Source organism: Talpa europaea (genome assembly GCF_964194135.1).
Source record: "Talpa europaea genome assembly, chromosome: 16".
In the NCBI taxonomy this organism is placed as follows: Eukaryota; Metazoa; Chordata; class Mammalia; order Eulipotyphla; family Talpidae; genus Talpa; species Talpa europaea.
The window spans coordinates 45,251,069-45,270,906 of NC_140084.1; the positions used below are offsets into that span (position 1 = coordinate 45,251,069).

Genomic DNA, 19,838 nt, shown 5'->3' on the forward strand with positions numbered 1-19,838 from the left:
CATTATGAATCTATTGCAGCACAAATTTTGAGTTTGATCTCTGGCCAGGGAGTTGACCCACAAGGCACAGCAGACCTCTCCTGTCTCCCCCACTGCTCCCCTCAGCAGTGTAGTTCAGTGGATCCACCTGTTCTGCTCCCTACTCTGTCTCTGGTGAATCCTCTCAGGCCCTGCACCTCTGGTGTACACCTCAGCTCTGCATGCATAAATAAAATAAATCTTTAAAAATAAAATAAAATGGCTTTTGTGCTATTTAGTAAACACGAGAGTCCAGGTCTGGCCAGAGCTGGCTTCAGGTGGATTGGGTTGGCCCTGACCAGTCCAGAGCAAATCCCCAAACTTCCTAGGGAAAAAATGGGATGGGCCTCCCCGGTGGCGCAGCGGTTGAGCGCTGGGTTGCGAAGCTGCCTGCGGCCTCTGCGGCGCCGGTTCGATCCCCGGCTGCTCCCCGGCCACAGGAGGAGGATCCCACATGGCGCGCAGACCTCTCCTGCCACCCGCTGCTCCCCTCAGCAGTGTACCTCGGTCCTTCTGCCTGCTCTGCTCCCCACTCTGGCTCTGGTGAATTCTCTCACCCTCCCGCGCTTCTGACTGTACCCAGTGCATGTATAAACAAAACAAACGAATATAATAAATAAATAAAAACATGCCTCTATAAAAAAAAAAAAAGGAAAAAAATGGGAGACCCTGAGAGTCTGCCTTTAAGTGCCTTCAGGTTAAAATGCAAACATGCATAAAAATGCTCAGCAAGATGCCCAGCCCACACATAGAGCGTGCTAAGTGATTGTTGCTTTTTAAGCCTCTTCCATGGGGCAGGGGTGGGGGGGGGGGGCGGTGTTGGGCTGGGGGATGCTGAGGACACCACAGTGGTTTTGAGACTGGCTCGGGCCTTGCCCTGGCTCAGCCTGGTGACAGAAGCTGAGGTTTAATTTAAATTGATGCAAATGATGATTCAACTTATTTTTTACAACTGCTAGGGAGAGAGGGGTGTTGGGGTGGCTTTCTCCAGATCCATGGGAACTGCGACCTGATGGAGGAACAGCATCTGGCTGGAGAAGGTAAAGACACCTCAATCTCTCTGCTGGTCTTCCAGATAAGGACGATGAAGGTCCAGCATAGAACCAAGGCAGCTCCCAAGACAGCCCCCTGGCTGAGCTGGGCCCTAGTCCAAGCTGGTGGTTATCTGGTTTGTTACCAGGTACAACAGGTTTGAGAACAAGAGAACCAGCACCTGCAGGGGCAGTGAGAGGGAAATGGGCCATGAACAGATAAAGGCACTTGTTCCTTCAGCAACACTGAAAAAGCAGCACAGGATACTGGGAGGAACTGGGCAGCAGACCCCTCTTAGCCTGGGGAGGGGCCCCAGCATATTCCTGAGGAGGGGACACCTGGGCTGGTACCCCAAGGCTGTAGTAAAAATAAGTTTATTGTCATCTCGTCACCACTGGGGAGCAAGGAGTGGCTGAGCTCTGGAGGTCTGAGACCGCAGGGGAGGCAGAGGGCCCAACCTATAGCCCCCCAGTAAGAACTCCACCCCCGCTCCCTAGGGTATCCTCTATGTCCTCCAAGTTCTGATTTGTCCCGCAACCCCAACCCACTCCAAAGTCTGGATGGGGGAGGGGGTGGGAAGGCCCCCGCGGGTCATTCTCTTCAAGTCAAGACCAGGAATTGTGAGGGCAGGGGGATGTGCAGACCCGGGGTTCCCTCCGCAGTCCACAAAGGGCCTTATAAATAACATAAAGTCGATGGCTTTGAAGTCAAGGTTCAGGGAAGCAGCCAGGCAGACAGCGCTGTACTGGAGAAAGGGCTGGGGGGGGCCCATGAAGAGGCTCCCCGAGAATCAGGCACTAACTAGTACAGGGAATGGGGTGCTTGTGCCCCTGCAGCAGGGAGCCAGGGTGCAGCCGGGCTGGGGAAGGTGCGAGGCCCCCCTCCGTGGGCTAAGCTGGGGGAGGAGGCGCAGGCAGGAGCGCAGACAAGCTCAACCCCAAAGGCAGATTTCACGGAGTTTTCCATCGCCCCCGTCTCTTCCTTGTGGGAAAACCTTTCCTCCTCTTGTGTGGAGGGGAGTCAGGGGAAGGCAGTGGGGCTGGGGGTGCCCGGGGGCCCCCCTCCTCGCTCCTAGGGGCCATGATCACCCCCCTGGCTGCCACCCCGGCCCTGTCCACAACAGTAGCCACCACGGACACGGGCTCTGGGGTGGCCTCCACCTTGGGGGCGGGTGGGGGCAGCACAGCAGGTCTGGGGGATGGGGGCGGGGGCGGGGGTGGGGGCAGAGGCGGGGGCAACGGGTCGACTTGGGTTCCAGGCAGAAGGGGCAGCAGGGCGCTGAGGGCCTCGCTCAGCTTGGCCAGTCCCTGCCGGAGGGTGCCAGCCAGCTCCCGGATGGCGTTGGCCGTCTCCTGCTGGGCCCGAAGGAAGTCCAGCGAGGGCTCTGGGGCCGAGGGCACAGGCTGCGGCAGCGGAGGGAGTGGAGGGCTGGGGGGCGAGGGAGCCGCTTGGACCTGCTGTGGAGGCTGAGGTGGCGGCGGTGGAGGGGCCGGGGGCGGTGGTGACAAGGCCAGGCGGGGCAGCTGGACCGTCTTCTGGAGGGCCGGAGGGGGTGGGGACTCACGCTCCTTGGAGGGCGGGCAGCCCCCTTCCTGGGGCTTGCAGGAGGTTCGGGCCCAGGGCTCTGGGCTGCTGGAGTCCCCCTTGCTGTGGGCTGGGTTATCTGTGGAGACAGAGACATAGTCAGGTGTCTGCGCCCCAGCCATGCCCAGGGCCAGCCCTGACACAACAAAGACCAACCGCGCTTCACACAGGCCAGGCTCTGCACCGCGGAGGGGGCAAAATCCTAGCGGCCCTCACCAGCCCAGGGGGAACCAGGGTCCCGGAGACCCCAGCGGATCCAGGCAGCCCCCGTCTTATTCTAACTTAAAAGCCAACCTTCTGGAAGGCTCTGAATCATCCTGCTAGTGTCCCCCTGGCCCCACACTCAGACCCCACTGCTGGATCCTGGGGAGACCCCTGGGCCTGAAGAGAGGCGGGATGGCCCCCACAGTGGGGGACTTCAAGGGCTAAGGAGGAGCTCCCTCCAACCAGGAGAGCAGGCTTCCTGTCTCTGCTCTGCTGGCTCCCTGGCTACCCCCCGCCTGGGATCTCCCAGCCCGGCCTGAAGCTCTCCCTGCAGCCCTGTGTTCAGCGCATCGCTTCATCTTCTGGTCTCACCCCAGACTCACCAGCCCAGAACTGAGCAGCTGGCCCTCCCAGCCCGCTCCCGTGCCCCCCTCCCTGGGCCACCCCCTTCAAGACGGCTGGCAGCTCCACGCTGGTAGCCGCTGCGGCCACAAACTTCCACTCTTCTCTCTCCCAGGACACCCTCCAACACCATCGGCCTCCAAATTAATCCAACATCCTCCTCTGTGCACCTCCACGGCCGCCGCTCTGGTTCCACCACCAGCACCTCCCTCCTGGGCTGTGGCAGGTGCCCTGCCAGCCTGTTCCCCACCTGAGCCTCGGGGGCCCAACTAAATTAGCCCTCAGCTCTGCTACAAGGCGGCAGTTGCGCACCAAGAACCACCTCTCTGCTCCATGTCTATGAAACGTCCCCAGCAGGGCAGTGTCCAGAGACAGAGTAGATCAGCGGTTGCCTGGGGCCCGGCAGAGATGGGGGCGTGAGGGCCGTGAAGCCAGGGGGTGTGGGGCTTTCACTGCAGAGCACAGAGATGCTTTAAGGGGGACGGCAGTGATGGCTGCACGACCCCACGATGCCCCGAAAGTCACCGGGTGAGTGGTATAGCAACAACTGCGCTCACAAAGTTGTTGGAGAAAAATTCGAACCAGATATGGCCTTTGTCTGCTCAAAATCTTCCAGCGGCTTCTATTTGATTCAGAGACAAGGAAAGTCTCTGAGGGCCCAAGGCTCTGCACGATCTAACCTCCATCACTCCTCAGACCATCTCCTCTCTCTCACATTTCCCTCCTTTCTCTCTTTCTCATCTCTTTCCATGTTTTTCTCTCTCACTAGGTCACTTGGTTCCAGCCACACAGCCTTTTTGTTCATCCTCAAACACACTAGGACTGGTCCTGCCTCAGGGCCTTTGCACTTGCTGCTTCCGCCACCTAAAATGGTTTTTCCGTGGACACCTACCCTGGCTCCACTGCCCTCCTCCGCTCCCCAGGCTCTGCTCAAACTTGGCCTCCCTGGAAAGACCTTCCTTGCCACTGTCGCAAGCAGCTCCCGTCTCTAGCCTCCTCTCTCGTGCCCCTACCTGATTTATTGCCTGTATCTCCACCTGCCTGGGATGGATCTGTGCTCGGTGCCTGCTCCTCCTGAAGGCAGCCCCCTCAGACACTGCTCTTTTTGGAGCGCTGAGAAAAATGTCCAGCACAAAATCGTTTCCTTTCCTGAGAAAAGAACTGTGGCTTCCAGGGAAGGCAGCACTGGTGCTGGAGCAGGAGACTCTTGCTGCTCCCCGACCCCTCCCGAGGGGTGCTTTCTTCCCTCGTCCTTGCCTTGAGGCCCGTGCCCAAGCTGTCCCCTCCACCGGGATCCCTCCACCTGCTATGGCCAGGTCGCAAGTCAGTGTTCCTTCCTCAGAGAAGCCTGCCACCTGCTCCTAAAATCAGATCACCCTGTACTTCTGTCTCAAAACCAGCAGTGCCCTTGAGCCCTGAATGCAGGGCACCCAGCCTCCCTGGGCTGCAGGAGGCAGGGGAGGCTGGGAGAGCTGCTAACCAGAGCTAACACTCTCCCATGGTTAAGACACTAGCATGCTTCCCAGAAGCCCGTGAGAGAAAGTTCAAAGTGCTGGCAACCCGTGCTTAACTCTTTTCCTGGTCAGGCCCTGCGTGAGGGGGCCAAGCTCTCCTCCTACATTGTCTTACCAGGTCTTCGCGGCCCTTCTCTCAGGTAGGTGCTGTCTCTGTTGGCAACAGCCCATTCTACAGATGAGGTGGCTTGAGGCCCAGAGGGTGGCACAGAGCTGGGCGATGGAAGAGGAGGAATTTGAACCTGGACAGTCCCAGGGTACAGAGCTTTTTGCACTACCCCTTGACCAGGGGGCTGTGGGCAGGAGGGGAGCCAGTATCCCTCAGAAGGGGACTAGAAATTGAAGCTGCTTGGAGTCCCTCCGGTGTCATCATCAAGGATACCTCCAGCTGCCCCAGACCCTGTTGCTGGCCTTCAATTACAGCAGTTCCTTTATTACACAGAGGATAATCCCCCTGTGAGATTCTAATCAAGGATGCTTTCAGGATAGCGCTGCCTCAGGGCCTTTGCACCTGCTCTTTTCGCTGGCTAGAGTACTCTTCCCTAGCTATCCATAGCTCCATCTCCCTTTTCAGTTTTCTGCTCAAATTCCACTTCCTCAGAGAAGCCCTCCCTGACAACCCTATCTGTAAATCACTTCCCTATGAATGTTTTATTTTTCCTTCCTAGTTTTTCTCACCTCCTGGTATATGATTTGTTTGGGGAGTTACTTGTTTATCTTCTTGTCTCCTAGAACTGGAATGCCGGCTCCATAAGAGGAATTGTCTGTTTTGCGACTGTTTTTCCAGCGCCTGCCACAGTGCGTGCCTTGGCATGGGTGCTCAGTATTTGTTGAGTCAGTGAATGAGGGAAGGAAGGGGTTGTAGAGCTTTTGAAAAAATAAACTGCCATCTCTGCTCTGGTTCAATGGGTCCGTTTCACGGCTACGAACACAGAAGTTTGATTCATATTGAGAACACAAACCCCCAGTGATTGTGTCTCTCTCCTGGTTAAGACACTAGCATGCCTCTCAGATGCCCTCAAGATAAAGTTCAAAGTGCTGACCTTCACTTACAAACCACGCGTGCTCTAATTCTGGCATGACCATTAAATCTCAGTCAATAGTAACTGTTACTGCCAGACCATCAATAGCCTGGTAGTTGAGTTAGGTATCTGGGCTGTGTGCTGGACACAACCTGTATTCCAGTCCCACTGTGACCTTGGGTGGGTGAATGAACCTCTCTGATTCCAAGATCCTGAGCTGCCTTAGTTGATCATGTCCATGCCCCTCCCTTTTCTCAAGCCCTCCCCAAGGCACTCCAAGTAAAATTCAAACTCCTTGCCTCAAGCTAAAGGCCTTGCGTGGGCTGATCTTTGCTGACCTCTAGGACCTCATCTCAAAATATTTCCTTACTTCAATTTTTCCACTCTCCTTCCCTCTCACTGCCCCAATGGGCAAACTTTTCTCAGCTTCCTAAATTGGCTAAACTTTCTTTTTCTTTTTTTTTTTTTTTTAAAGATTTATTTATTTATTTATACAAGCACTGGATACAGTCAGAAGCGCAGGAGGGTGAGCGAATTCACCAGAGCCAGAGCAGGGAGCACAACAGGCAGACTGACGAAGTTCACTGCTGAGGGGACAGCAGATGGGGATTGAACCGGTGCTGCAGAGGCTGTGGGCAGCTTCGCAGCCCAGCGCTCAACCGCTGCGTCACCAGGGAGGCCCAGTTAAGCTTTCTTGTCATCCAAGTCACTACACTACTATTTCTTCTAGATTTCCCACTTTTTCATCCCTACTCTTTGCATCTACGTGCTGACATTGCCTCCTCCAGGAAGCCTTCCCTGACTTTCCAGGCTTGGTCAGGCGTACCCTCAGGACCCCTACAGCTCAGGTCTACTGCTCTGAATCATCACTGTCTTGCATGTATCTGTGCCCTCCCCCTACTGGACCGGGAGCCCCAGGAGGGCAGGGATGAGGTGATGTCAGTCATCACTGTGTCCCCAACGCTGCCCAGCAACACAGGGCAGGTGCCCTGATAACAGCTGTAGAAGAAATCACCTGGGGTCAAGGCTAAGTGAGAAGTCTTGGTACTCAGCTCTCCTACCTCAGGGAAAGTCACCAAACCTCCCTAATGTTTGATTTATAAAATGGTCAAACGGCAGGTACCTCACAGCACCGGTTACCAAATCAAGAAATAAATGAGTCCAGAATTCAGAAGCTGCCCTCCTAAGCACTGCGTGCTTATCAACTCACTCAATCTTCACAACTCCTGCGGTGAGGACTATTTTCTCTCTCCATTCCACAGAGGCAGCACCTGAACTGCAGTACCGGACTCAAAATGACACCGCTGAGCGGCAGCGCTGAGCCTGGCGCCCAGACAGCCCGCCTCCAGAGTCCCTGGGATCCCACCCGGGCCTCAGAGATCTGGGTTCCATTTCTGCCTCTGACAGTCACGAGCGGTGCGCGGGCTGCAAGCCATTCCACTTTCCTGACCCTCACTTTCCCCAGGTGTCAACGTGGAAGACGCGGCCGCCACGGGAGGCCTGGATGAGGCGCAATGAGGGCTTGGAACAGCGCCAGCCCGCCGGGCACACAGCGCTCGCTCGGTGATGGTTCGCGCTTGCTCAGGTGCCAGGGAAGGGACTCACCTGCCCGTCGGTCCTCCCTGCGGTCTTCCAACAACACATAGCGCTGAGCGCAGGCACTCGGGGCCGGCGGCTGCGAGGAAGCGGCCGCGGGGGGCTGTTCGGCCCCTGCACCGGCTCCCGGCCCCGCCACACCCGGCCCCAGGATGGCAAAGATGGTCTCCTCCTCCGCGGAGAAGGCGTCCTCGGCTGCAGGCCCGGCGCCCTGCGTGGAGTGCGGCACGCGGGCCAGCTTCTCCTTGGTGCGGCGCTTGAAGTCGTTCCACCGCTTCTGCACCTCCTGGCCGGTGCGTTTCCAGCTGGTGATGCCGTTGATCTTGGCGGCGATGCCGTCCCACACGCGCCGCCGCTCGGCCACGCTCACCCGACGGCTCTGCGCGCCGTACAGCTGCGGGTAGTGGGCGCGGACCTCACGGATCAGGATCTGGTTCTCCTCGAACGAGAAGCGCGGCTTGCGCAGCCGGGTGGTCTCTTCCGCCTCGCCCGCCGCCGCCGCCGAGGCCATGGCGCCCCCCGACGCCGCCGTCCGGCCGCCTGGCGCATGGGGGGCGCCGGCGCTGCGGGCACAGGGCGCACGGCGCTGGCGGGGATCCGGCGTCCCCGCGCCGCCCGCCCCCCCCCCCGCCGCCCCGACACCGGCTAGGTCCCCCCGGCCCGGGGCGGGGTGAAGGGCGGACGGGGGGCGCCGCGCCGCCGGGGGGCCGCGAGCGCCTATTAATAGCTGACTCCGCCGGGCGCTCGTCTGGGGCGTCGGGCGCAAAGTGCCTCGCCGAGGAGTTGCTGGAAATCGGGGGAGGGTCTCGAGAGGTGGGGGGATGAGGAAGAGCGGAACAAGAGGGGGTGTCCGCAGGAGTTAAAGCAGAATGGGGGCATGGGAACGCGAAATGGGAGCATGGGGGTGTCTCGGAGGTCGCGGGGAAGGGGAGGCGAGGCGAGGGGACGCCGAAGGGGGCTGCAGCAGGGAGTCCGAGCACAGGCGCGCGCCGGGGGTGCCGCGGCAACGGGACGCCGCTGAGGCCGATGTTTCTGGGGGTCCCCAGAGGGGATTCCGGGAATAATGGTGAGTTGGGGGTTCCGAGGACAGCGGAGGCGCCGGGACTATGAAATACTAGGGGATCGGGGTCTGCGGGGATTGGGGGAGTTCTGGGAATTGCCAGGAATTAAGGGGGGTTTCAGGGGTAGTGGGGATCCTGCACGAGGAGGGGACAACGGAGGTTACGGGGGACTCTGGGAAGAGTGAGGGGAGCCGAGGGGGGCACCGAGTCGGGCCGCGAGTCACTCACCGGCGCAGCCGCAGCCCCCGCCTGCCCGTCGGTCAAGGCTCGGGCTTCTGCGGCCTCTTCCCTCCGCCCCCCGCCTCGCTCCCTCCCGACCCGGGGCCCCGCCCCCGACCGCTCAGCGACCAAGGCGCAGGCGCACCTGCTCCCCGCCGGCCCCCAACGCCCTGACCGCCGGGCTTTCACGCCCCTCCCACGGCGCAAGCGCAGAAGCGCCCTCTGCCGGCCTCCAGGAGCGGGCCCCAGGTGCGCAGGCGCAAAGCTAGCTCTGCGCTCGCGCCCCCCGCCTTTTCATGCCGCGACGGCGCACGCGCGAAACTCGGCCCCACGCTTGCGTGCTCCCGGCGCCCGGCTCGCGGGGGTACCCGCGCCTCCGGCCCGGCGCGGGCGTAGCGGTCCTTGGAGGAGGCGGGAGAGACGCTCGAGAGCTGGAACCGAGCGGCGTTCCCCCTTTCGGACTGCCTGCCCGTCTGCCCAGCCCCCTAACTATCCACGTGTCTTTCTTCGGGAGCTACGGGAGGGAGGCGGCTCTGGAGGGAAGCGCTTCGTTTCCTTGACAACGGCGTGGGAGGGGTGTGGGGGACGTGAGAAAGCGGGTTGCCACCCCCTCAGACCCGCCCCAGTGCGGGGTGGCTCCGGATCTGCGAACCCTGCAGGGGCGGGGCACCCCGGGGATACTCCGCCCCGGGCGGGGTGCGGTTACCACGACAACGCATCCACCTTCCAACCTTCCAGCCTTGGCCGTCCCTCCAGCACGCACAGCTTTACGTCATGGCGCAGGGAGAGGGAGTTTCTCGGTGGGTAAGGAGGGGGATCCTGGCGCCAGTGAGACTTGAAGCAAATGTGCGGAGGCAGGTATGAATGGAGACTGCACTGGGTGAGCCGAAGGCAGGGTGATTGGGTGAAGCTGGGCCGAGACATTGTGGGTCAGCATCCCGCAGCATCCTCAAGGTCACTAACAAAGGTGCTTCATTCGTCTATTCAACAACTATTGACCGCCTGCATGGTCTCAGATGCAGAGAACAGGAAAGACAAAAATCTATGCCCTCATGAGCTCACCTTGGGAGAATCAGACGACTAATAAAAAAGACATTAAGTGAAGAAGTGATGTATATGATGAAGAAAACGGAAGTAGGAGCAGGGTTGGGGAAGATGGCTGTTGTGCATGTGCCTGTAGTTTTAAAATAAGGTGGCTTTGGGAGGCTCCCTGGAAAGGGAAGACTTGGGTGCGGACCAGGAGGTGAGGGAGGAAGTACAGCCAGAGCTGGGTCTTGCCTGCTTTATTCTAGGAACAGGGAGAGAAGGGTGGGCTGGGGTGGAGGGAGCCACATCCAGAGTAAGGACTTTGGCTTTCACATGAGGTGACAGCCATGGGGGGTCCTGAGCAGAGGAAGGTTTGTTTGGACTCTGGTATTTAATATAATTCCTTTAGGGGCCTCCCTGGTGGCCTAGGGTTAAGTTCCAGTGCTGTCACCACTGAGTTAGATCCCTGGCCAGGGAGCTGACGCACATGGCGTGGCAGACCTCTCCTGTCTCCCTGCTGCTCCCCTCAGCAGTGGATTTCAGTCATTCTGCCTGTTCTGCTCCCCTGTCTCTGGTGAATCCTCTCACCACCACCCTCCCCACACCTCTAGACTACACCCCAATTCTTCTACACAAAAATGAAAATAAAATTTAAAAAAAGAATTCCTTTGGGAACTGATTTGAAGGAGCAAGTTTGGAAGCCGGGTGCCCAGTGAGGTGGGGCCACTAATGGCTGAGGTGGGGGGTGGGTGGGGGGGTGGTAGCTCTCAGAGGTCAAGGTCTGGGGGTGGGAGTCAAGAAGCCTTTCTAGGGCATTATTTTTGCAACTGTGTGTCTTGACCCACTGGTAGGTGCCCCAAATAATTATTGCAACTAGGAGTCAATAGACAAACCAAATAGAACAGAGTAGCATTCAACAGTGGAACCAAATAGAGCAGAAGCAGCATGTGCTGAGATAGGGGCTCACCTGCAGGAATTTTGGTTTCAGTTCTGGAAGCTCAGAGATGATGGAGACACACCTCAAGGGTAGTAGGAATTGCTTGGCCCAGGAGCCAGCTTGCCTGGGTCCAGCTGCCCCCTTCCTGGGTGGCAACCTATGCGCCTATTCTGAGCCCGGGAACTGTGCTCTGACCTGAGTGCTCTCCATCTGTGTGGCTCTCCCTGGGTTCTGGGTTCCTGGAGGGGGACAAAAAAAGGAGATGAAGGAGGCTCTGGAGTATGAGCAGCCCTTCAGCATCTGGCCTCAAAGCACCCACGCCTGCAGGGCCCCATCACCTCCCCTCGAGCTCTCTGTCCCTAGTCTTCTCTGGAGCCACATGCAGGCTGGGACGCAGCTCTGCTCTCAGCCCACAGCTGAGACCGCAGCTGCATCCCTCCCATCCCCATCTCTGACGTCACTGTCTTCCCTCTCTGTGCCTCTCTGCTCTCTCTTTGCGATCATTTGCTATTGAGATTTGCTATTGAGGTAACACTGGTTTCTAGCATTTTCTCAGTGCCAGGTGTGCGGCATTACAACTTTTTTAAAAAAGATTTTTTTTTTTGTATTTATGCATACAAGAACTGGGGGATGGGTCAGAGGTGCAGGAGGTGAGAGGATTCACCAGAGACAGAGCGGGGAGCAGACCAGCACCCAACTCCTAGGCCCCCATGAGATGTGCTTTCTCTAGTGGGTTATGACTCACAGGAGGGGAACCCCTCCTTCCAGAGCCGGCATGAGCACAAGGCAGACGAGACAGGGAGTGGGGCCCTATAGGAGGGGGGTGCCCATCTGGCTGAAACAGGGAGAACAGCAGACAGCACAGCACCCACCTTTTGGAAAAGGACCTAGGCGCAGAAGTCCTGAGGGTGTTTGCTTCTCTGTACTCTCGGCAGTCAGACGTGGATTTCAGAGACTGAGAAAGCACCACACAGGTCAAGTTCTCATGGAGGTCTGCAGGATTCAGATTCCAAGTCTCTGGCCCCCTTGGGTGTGGGAGGTGAGAGGATTCACCAGAGACAGAGTAGGGAGCAGAACAGGCGAATTGGCTGAAGTACACTGCTGAGGGGAGCAGCGGGTAGAGGTGATAGCACTGAGACTTAACCCCCACGCCACCAGGGAGGCCCCGATCTTACCTGTCACTTAGCTGGCTGGCTGCCTGCTCCTTCCCATGGCTGCCAGGGGTCAGTTCCGCCTCAGGGCCTGGGAAGGCTGTGTCCGCCACCTGAATACCCTCCCCTCCCCCACACCCTCAGGTCCCTCAATTCTTTGGACTCTGCTCCTGCCAGAATTATCAGCTCCATGAGGGCAGGGGGTCTCCTCTGCTTTGCTTAGGCCAGCGCCTGAACAAGGTAGTGCTCGCTATTCATGGAACAATAGAGCAAAAGCAGCCCTAATATTACAGGCAACATTTCACGTACAATTGTGTCTCCCTGGGGCAGAGGCCTTCCTTTTCATGACCTCTCCAGCAGGCTCTGGGAGTCCAAGTTTAAGAGCTCCCACAAAGTTGCTGTTCGGCTGGGATGGGCCCCTTGGACAAAGCTAGAGGAAGGGCCAGAAAGGGAATCTGGGGTCAAGGTAGAAGCTGGAGAGACTTGGGGAACCAGATCACCGTGACCCATGTGGGAGGATGTCTGGAGGAAGCCCAGGGCCCCTCTGCTGTGCTTCCTGTTCCCCATGGTGTGGGTGGCATGTGCCAGGCCCCTGGCCAGTCTGCCCCCAACCCCCAGCCTCCTGGGCGGGGCCAGGTGAGAAGACAAACATTCTGGGTGATTGCAAAGATAACCAGAAACGCTCTTTATTCAGCAGCCCCCAGTCCCCTGGGGCCCCTGAGCCCTGAGTTGTTTGGCAACTTAAAATCCGACTGGGGCCACTTCTTTGCCCCTAAAATAAAATCTAGGCAGGTGCCATTTCCATCCGGGCACTAAGGCCCCTTTCCGTGCTGAGCTTCCTTCACTTAACAGCTGGAGGATGAAAAAATAAAGGAGGAAAAAAACCAACCTGGAGCAAACGTTCGTGATTTGGGGGCGGTGGGTGGGAGGTGGCCCGCTGGAGCCCTCTCAGAGGGGGGGAAGCATCCTCAGTGATGTGGGTGCTTTGCGGGTGGGGGTGTGAAGGGGCGCGGGCAGCGGGAATGAACAAGGGGAAAAACAAGCGGAGAGAGGTGAAGGGTGTCCGCTCAACCCAAGTCTGCACCCTGAGATAGGCCTGCTTGCGAAGACCGGGGTGCCCTTGCCGTGCGCCCCTCCCTCCGCCAATTCCTGGCGGACCGATGCGGGAGCTGGGAGGATCCGGCTGTCCAAGATGCCACGGCGGGTCTGCGGGCAGAGAAGCCGGACCGGGTCTGCAGCCCGTCTGGACGTCCTTGTGCCCGATGCGCCGAGTCGGCCGTGTTCCCTGTCGCCAGGTCCTCAGCGTGGGCCTGGGGGAGCCCAGTGGGGTGTGTAGGTCCAAGGAGTCTTGGATTCCACAAGGAATGGACACCCCCCCCCCACCAAGGGGGCTGGGGAGTCAAAGGGGCAGGGCTGGTGTCACCAGCGGGCCCAGAAGGTCTAGGGATCCCAGGGCTGGGCAGCCCCAGGGGGTGGAGGTCCGGCTGCAGCAAGAATCCAGGCACCCCCAGGACAGAGCCCCGGGGTCAAAGTCCGAGAGGCAGGGTGGTCTGGCTCCCCAGCAGCGTCCATTGTCAGGATCCAGCCTCCATGGAGCTCTGGCTGCTGGGTGAGTTGAGGGGAGAGTCCGGGAACTTGGTAGGGACTGAAGCAGGAGGGTTTGGGGCGGGGTATGGGGGTGGCAGCCCCAGGCCTCAGCGCTTGACCTTGCGGCCAGCTGAATTTCGCCCGCTGCGGCGGTAGAGGGACTGCTGGCCACCGTTGAGCGGGCAGTACTTGAGCGTGTGGGCCTGGCCGCCCGTGGCCCCGCACAGGGGACACACGTAGTGCCGCAGGATGGGACACGTCACCACGCCCTCCGGGGTCTTCAGCCGGTGCGAGGAGTAGACGTGACGAGACTCCCCGTTGTGCTTGCAGAAATTGCACAGGGTGCCCAGGGTCCTGCTGGCCCCCGGCTCTGCTGGCCCTGATTCCTGCCCTGGTGGGGGCCCAGGGTTGGGCCCCCCCATCTCCGGGGCCTCCAGCCTTTGCCCCCAGCTCCGGCTCAGCGCCAGCACCACCTGGTTCAGGTTGAAGTAGTCCTTCCACATGTCGAAGGGCAGAAGCTGCATGGCACCCAGGGGTGGGCGGTGGGTAGCTACTGAGAAGCCAGAGCCAGGGGCGGGTGGATGGGAGCAGCAGGTTGTTTTCTGGAGCAGAGAGGAACTGTACCCCCCCCCCCTTTTATACCTCAAAGACCCTCTAAGCAAAGGTGGAGCTTAGGATTTAAAGGGCCCACTCCCTAATGGTGACTCCCATTTTTTTTTTTTTTTAAGATTTATTTATTTATTTATACAAGCACTGGGTACAGTCAGAAGTGCAGGAGGGTGAGAGAATTCACCAGAGCCAGAGCGGGGAGCAGAGCAGGCAGAAGGACCGAAGTACACTGCTGAGGGGAGCAGCGGGCGGCAGGAGGGGTCTGCGCGCCATGTGGGACCCTCACCCGGCAGCCGGGGATCAAACCGGCGCTGCAGAGGCTGCGGGCAGCTTCGCAACCCAGTGCTCAACCGCCGCGCCACCAGGGAGGCCCAACTCCCATTTGACTGTAATGCCGTATGGGGATCTGGAAGGAGGTCAGCCCCTGGGCACCTGCTCTGCCCAAGGTGCTCCATGACCTCCACAAAAGGCCTGTCCCCCTCCCTGAGCCTCAGTGTCCCTGTCTGTTCAGTAAGTTTCCATGTCTACAAGTGCCCCCCACCCCCACCCTCCCTTACTCTAAGGCTGGGGGCCTGCTCCCTCCAGATCCCACAGGGCCCTTCCTAGTGATATCAGAGGGGGAAACTCATTGGCCCAGAGTCACATATCACGCAAGTGGGAGAGCCAGGATTCTAAGCCAGGTTTGCAGGACTCCCCAAATATGTGCTTCCTCTCTCTCTTCTGAATAAAGACCCAGTTTTTCATCATGTCCTGAACTAAGAGCCATTTATCCAGCACATCGTTATTCCATACAGGCTACCGCATTCAATGCTACATAAAACATGATCTCTGGAGGGGATGGGCACAGTCATTTCCATTTTATAGAGAAGTATTCGAGGCCCAGAGAGGTTGAGGTATATACTCAAGGTCACACAGCAGGGCAATGGCATTCTTGAATTTACACCCAGGTCTGGCGCCAGTAACTTAGGAGCAAGCTTGGCACAGTTTCACTTAGGATGCCCGTACCCTGGCCCTGGGCATCCTCCCAAACCATATTCCTCAGCTCCAAGACCAAGCGAACACCTGGCTTCCTGCCCACACCACCTCCAGGAAGTCTTCCTCCGCTATTGTTCCATTGTTTTCTTGAACACTCAATGCACAGCCATCAGACCCCTTGAGTTGGGCCCTGGAAACTCAACAAGGACCTTGACTTCTTTGTGTCTGTTTGGTGAGTAACTGATCCAAAGGGAAATGACGAGCAAATGAAAACACCATGAACCCTCAAGAACTGATTACCTTGGGCCTCCCTGGTGGCACAGGCAGTTGAGCACAGCGCCGTGAAGCTGTTCACAGCCTCTGCAGTGCCAGTTTGATCCCCACTGGCCTCGGAGCAACTCTCGGAGCAACATGGCGAGCAGACGTCTCCTGTCTTGCCCGCTACTCCCCTCAGCAGCATATTTCGTCAGCCTGCCTGTTCTGTTCCCCGCTCTGTCTCTGGTGAATCCTTTCACCCTCTCGCGCATCTGGCCTGTACCCCGGTTCTTGTATAAATAAAATAAACCTTAAAAAAAAAAAAAACAACCGATTACCTACAGACAGGGACACATTGAGAGAGGCTGGGCTGGGGGAGGTGACCTGGAAGCTGAGCCCACAAATTAGAATCTTCCAGGAAGAGGAAGACCAGATACTAAAGCCTTAAAGTCTGGGGACCACAGGAAGCCTGGGGTGGTGAGAACAGAGGGAGGGTCCCAAGATGAGCTGGGTGGTAGGGCGAGAATTCCATCAGACGGTGGCTCTCTCCCCCTTGGGATGTTTTGGAAATGGAGTGGGCCTTTGGGGTTTGCTGCAGTGATTGGTGGTGAGACTAGAGACTAGGACCAGGGATGCCAGCTTGTCTCAACAGTTCCTACCACCAGGTTCTGGCCTGCCCCCTACTTAACATTCTAGTGCCCCACTGGCCATCGTGCACATAGAAAAACCCATCCTGTGGACCTGAGCCTAGATCCTTGCTGGGTTTTATATCTAAATGGGAAGCGCTTCTCCCATATGTATAGCTGCACTGACTTTTCCTGGAATGCAATGCTGTGTCCATCACAGTCTGCCTGTCCTCGGTTATGCTGGGAACTTTCCCCAAGCTGCTGACTCTTTCTAGAAGGCACCTCACCCCAGGCAGTGCTGACCACGGCAACCATCCAGTCAACGCTCCGTTGGGGAGTGTGGTGTAGACGCTAGTATCTGCCCAGTGAGATATGTTGAGCTGTGTCTGAGATTGTCTACATGGAAGCAGATGATTGTTTTATCATACATACCTGACTTTTTTTTTCTCCTTCGTTACTCAGTTAAGACACGATATTGATTTTTGAAAATAAAAGCTGTGCGTTAGTGGGCTAGATTTCCTGTGTGTTTCATGTCAGAATACTAGGGCATTTCAAACTGTTATATAAAGTGTGTGTTGGATCTCATGGGATTAAGGACTAGTGATGTAGGCCAAGGTCAGCCCATTGGCCAAATTGTCTCCTCCTCCAGGAAGCCCTCCGGAGCCCCAGGCTGGGTCAGCCAACTCTCCTGGGCGATGCCATCCCAGCCTGCCTACTCTAGTACTGACTGAGAATTGGTCTGTTTCTTTCCCTCTGGACTATGAGCCCCAAGGGCAGAGCTGTATTAAGGGTGTTCCCACACCCTTTATGGTTCTCCTATCCCTTATCCTTCATCCCTTCCCTGAGCTAGGTATCATTGTTATTCCTGATTTACAAAGGCAGCACCTGTTCAGAGAGGTTCAGTCACTTTCTATGGTCACACAGGCGGCAGGCAGCCGACTGTACTCCAGCCTGGGTCCGCTATGTCCAGCGTCTTTGCCCTACACTGTTGCCTTAGATAGCCTCAATAAATACTCATCAATGGAATGAACAAATAAGTGAATACATGTAAGAGCTACAAGGGGTCTCCCGGGTCGCCTGGACCAGCTCACCCCACTTTGTTATTTTACAGATGTGGAAGATCAGAAGAATTCACATTTCAGTCTCTCAAAACCCCGGTTCCTGGCCAAGGTCCCATATTCACATGCACACCAAGCACTTCCTAGAAACCTGTTAGGAAAAGCACAGGCATGTGCATGTGCATGTGATGGGCTGTGAGGTTCTCTGCCTGTTCACCTCCCCAAGGAGGCTAGGTGGATCTCTGTCGCATGAGGCTGGGGACACTGGGCCAGGCAGCAGGATGACTTGAGCACTCACCCCCCACATTTTAGGAGGTGGACAATACCGTGGCTTGCCATCAGTGCTCAGCCCCAGGTTCAAGCTTTGTTCTGCCACCCACACGCTGAGCAGTCCTGGATTTACTGCTTAGCTTCTCCAAGCCTTGGTTTCCCCACCTGTCAAGTGAGCACGAGGCCAGCACACTTGCCCAAAGCAAGGACTCTGACTGTGGTTGTACATAGCACAGAACCTGGCGTGGGATGTTTCATTAAATGTTAATTAATAAAAAGAAAAAAGAATAAAAATGTTAAATCATAGTTAAGATACAATGAATTCAATTCCCTTAAGGACACTAACTGAGCATCTCTTGGTCCCTGGCCCAGGTCCCCAGAATCATGAACCTGCCCAGCTCTGACACGCTGGCCTCTGCCTGTGCCATCTCAAAATCCACCCCAGCCCCTGTAGGGTCTGTTCATAGCCTCATTTTGCAGATGAGCAGTGGGAGGCTCAGGTCAGGGTGCTTGTCTGCGGCTGTGTGGACAGTGAGTGGTCGGCTGGAGCTCAAACCCGGGGCCCAGGACATCCACCCCCGGTAAAAGCCTGGTCAGCAGAAACCAGGGTTGCGTGGAGGGACTTGCCAGGTGTAGGGACAGAAGGAGGAGGCAAAGTAAGAAGGATGGGGTGTCTGAGCCACAGGCATGAGACTTGTGGACCATGGATGTCACAGGGAAGGAACAAGTCTTCAGAAGCAGGAGCCAGGACGGACCTGGAGGCCACTGGACCACGTGCTTCCCACAAAAGCCACAGCTGATGCCTTCGGAGGGGAGTGTGACCCCCGTGTGCTGCAAGGCTGCCCTGGGGCTGGTCACTGTGGCTGTGGCATGTGCTGGGGGTCTGAAGCAGCTGAGGAGAGGCAAGGCAACAAGGTGGATCGACTGAAATACACTGCTGAGGGGAGCAGCGGGAGACAGGAGAGGTGGGCTGTGCCTTGTGGGTAGCTCCCTGGCTAGGATGGAACTCTTGCTGCAGCGGCTGGGGATAGCTCCATAGTGCTCAGACTGAACCCCTTGAGCCAGCAAGGAGGCCACCATATGTTACTTTTTCTTGACTCCTTTTTTTCCTAGTTGTTTTCTTCTCAGACTCTGTTTGGAGAGCAGGGCACCTTTCCTCCACCCCCGCACTCTCACCCTCCTGTTTTATTGGGTGAGTCACTGAACCTTGGGGCTCCTCAGACAAGCCCTCCCCCCCTGTAGGGTGGACTGAGGGAAAGTCAAAGCTGATACTGATGAGAAATTCACCAGGCTGGGTGTTTACCAGACAGTGAAGCCCCAGACTGGCCTCCCACCCTGGCTGGCTGGCTCCACAGAGGCCCTGTTTACTTGTTAGTTTCCCTCTCAGCCTGGGGCCTGGCAGAAAACAGCTCATGGTGGGGGGTTGGGGAGGCAGCCCTCAGAGGAGTGGGGGAGGGGGGGTTGTCTGGAAGAGGGAATCCTGGAGTAGAGGAGAGACCCTTAGAGGCAGCAGGGACTTGGGGGGAGGGCACCCATACAGAGACCCCACACAGGGGAGGTGGAGTCCAGGGGGAAGAGAGATAAACCCCCCTTCTCGCCCCCAGGACCAGCAAGGCCAAGGTCCTTTCCTTTCTGTCTGTTGAGTGCTGGTCTACAGGATCTCATTAAACTCCCGGGGCAGCTCTGTCAACAGAATAAGGCGAGACTTAGCCTGGCACTTGGAGTGTGGCCCCTGCAGCCAGAGGATTGGTCAGACCTAGGCCTGCCACTCCCAGCTGTGTGGCCTTGAGCAAGTGGTGTCACCTCTCTGGACTTCGGTTTCCTTGTCAAAAGAAGGGAGGTCCCTGCCTTAAGGATGGCGGCCACTAGCACAGTCATTAGGGGAGCTCTTAGTGAGCGCTGCCCGGCATTTTCAGGCTTATTCCTTCACTGAGGAATACTAGGTAGAGAGACGGAGTCTGTGGGGCAGTGAGGTGAGAGGATATTTGCTCATGTAATACATGTCGCTGAATATCCACTATATGTGGGACTGAAGATAATGTGATCAACAAAACAAACCAAACTCTGGTCTCACGGAATGGGAATTTTAGTGATAGAAAATTAGACAAGTGAAATACAGTATGTCGGGGAGCGGGGAACTCCATGCTGGTGCAGGGGTTAAAGTGTCAGCGCTATGAAGCTATCACCAGCCACTGTGGCAGAAGGGCATGAGTTTGATCCCCGGCCAGGGAGCTGACCTACATGGCACAGCTGACCTCTCCTGTCTCCCCGCTGCTCCCCTCAGCAGCGTATTTCAGTCAGTCTGCCTGTTCTGCTCCCCACTCTGTCTCTGGTGAATCCTCTCCCCCCCACCTCTGGCCTGCACCCCAGTTCTTATATGCACACATTTAAAAATCTTTTTTTAAAAAGTGCCAATTGGGCCTCCCCGGTGGCGCAGCGGTTGAGCGCTGGGTTAGGAAGCTGCACGCAGCCTCTGTGGCGCCGGTTCGATCCCCGGCTGCTCCCCGGCCACCGGAGGAGGGTCCCACATGGGGTGCAGACTTCTCCTGCCGCCCGCTGCTCCCCTCAGCAGTGTATTTCGGTCCTTCTGCCTGTTCTGCTCCCCACTCTGGCTCTGGTGAATCCTCTCACCCTCCCACGCTTCTGAAAGTACCCAATGCATGTATAAACAAAACAAACAAATAAATAAGTA

General features: G+C 57.3%; 2 protein-coding genes across 2 annotated transcripts; both read right to left on the reverse strand.

Moving 5' to 3' along the window:
* Window positions 1-2,000: 2,000 nt before the first annotated feature.
* MYPOP (Myb related transcription factor, partner of profilin) lies at window positions 2,001-7,883 on the reverse strand (the record flags this gene model as incomplete). The annotated part of the gene is made up of 2 exons (XM_084257923.1): window positions 2,001-2,713; window positions 7,382-7,883. The coding sequence occupies 2 exons, from the start codon at window positions 7,881-7,883 to the stop codon at window positions 2,001-2,003; spliced, it is 1,215 nt and encodes a 404-aa protein (XP_084114049.1).
* Window positions 7,884-13,454: 5,571 nt separating this feature from the next.
* On the reverse strand, window positions 13,455-13,877 carry NANOS2 (nanos C2HC-type zinc finger 2; the record flags this gene model as incomplete). The annotated part of the gene is made up of 1 exon (XM_084256685.1): window positions 13,455-13,877. The coding sequence occupies one exon, from the start codon at window positions 13,875-13,877 to the stop codon at window positions 13,461-13,463; it is 417 nt and encodes a 138-aa protein (XP_084112811.1). The 3' UTR covers window positions 13,455-13,460.
* Window positions 13,878-19,838: the final 5,961 nt, after the last annotated feature.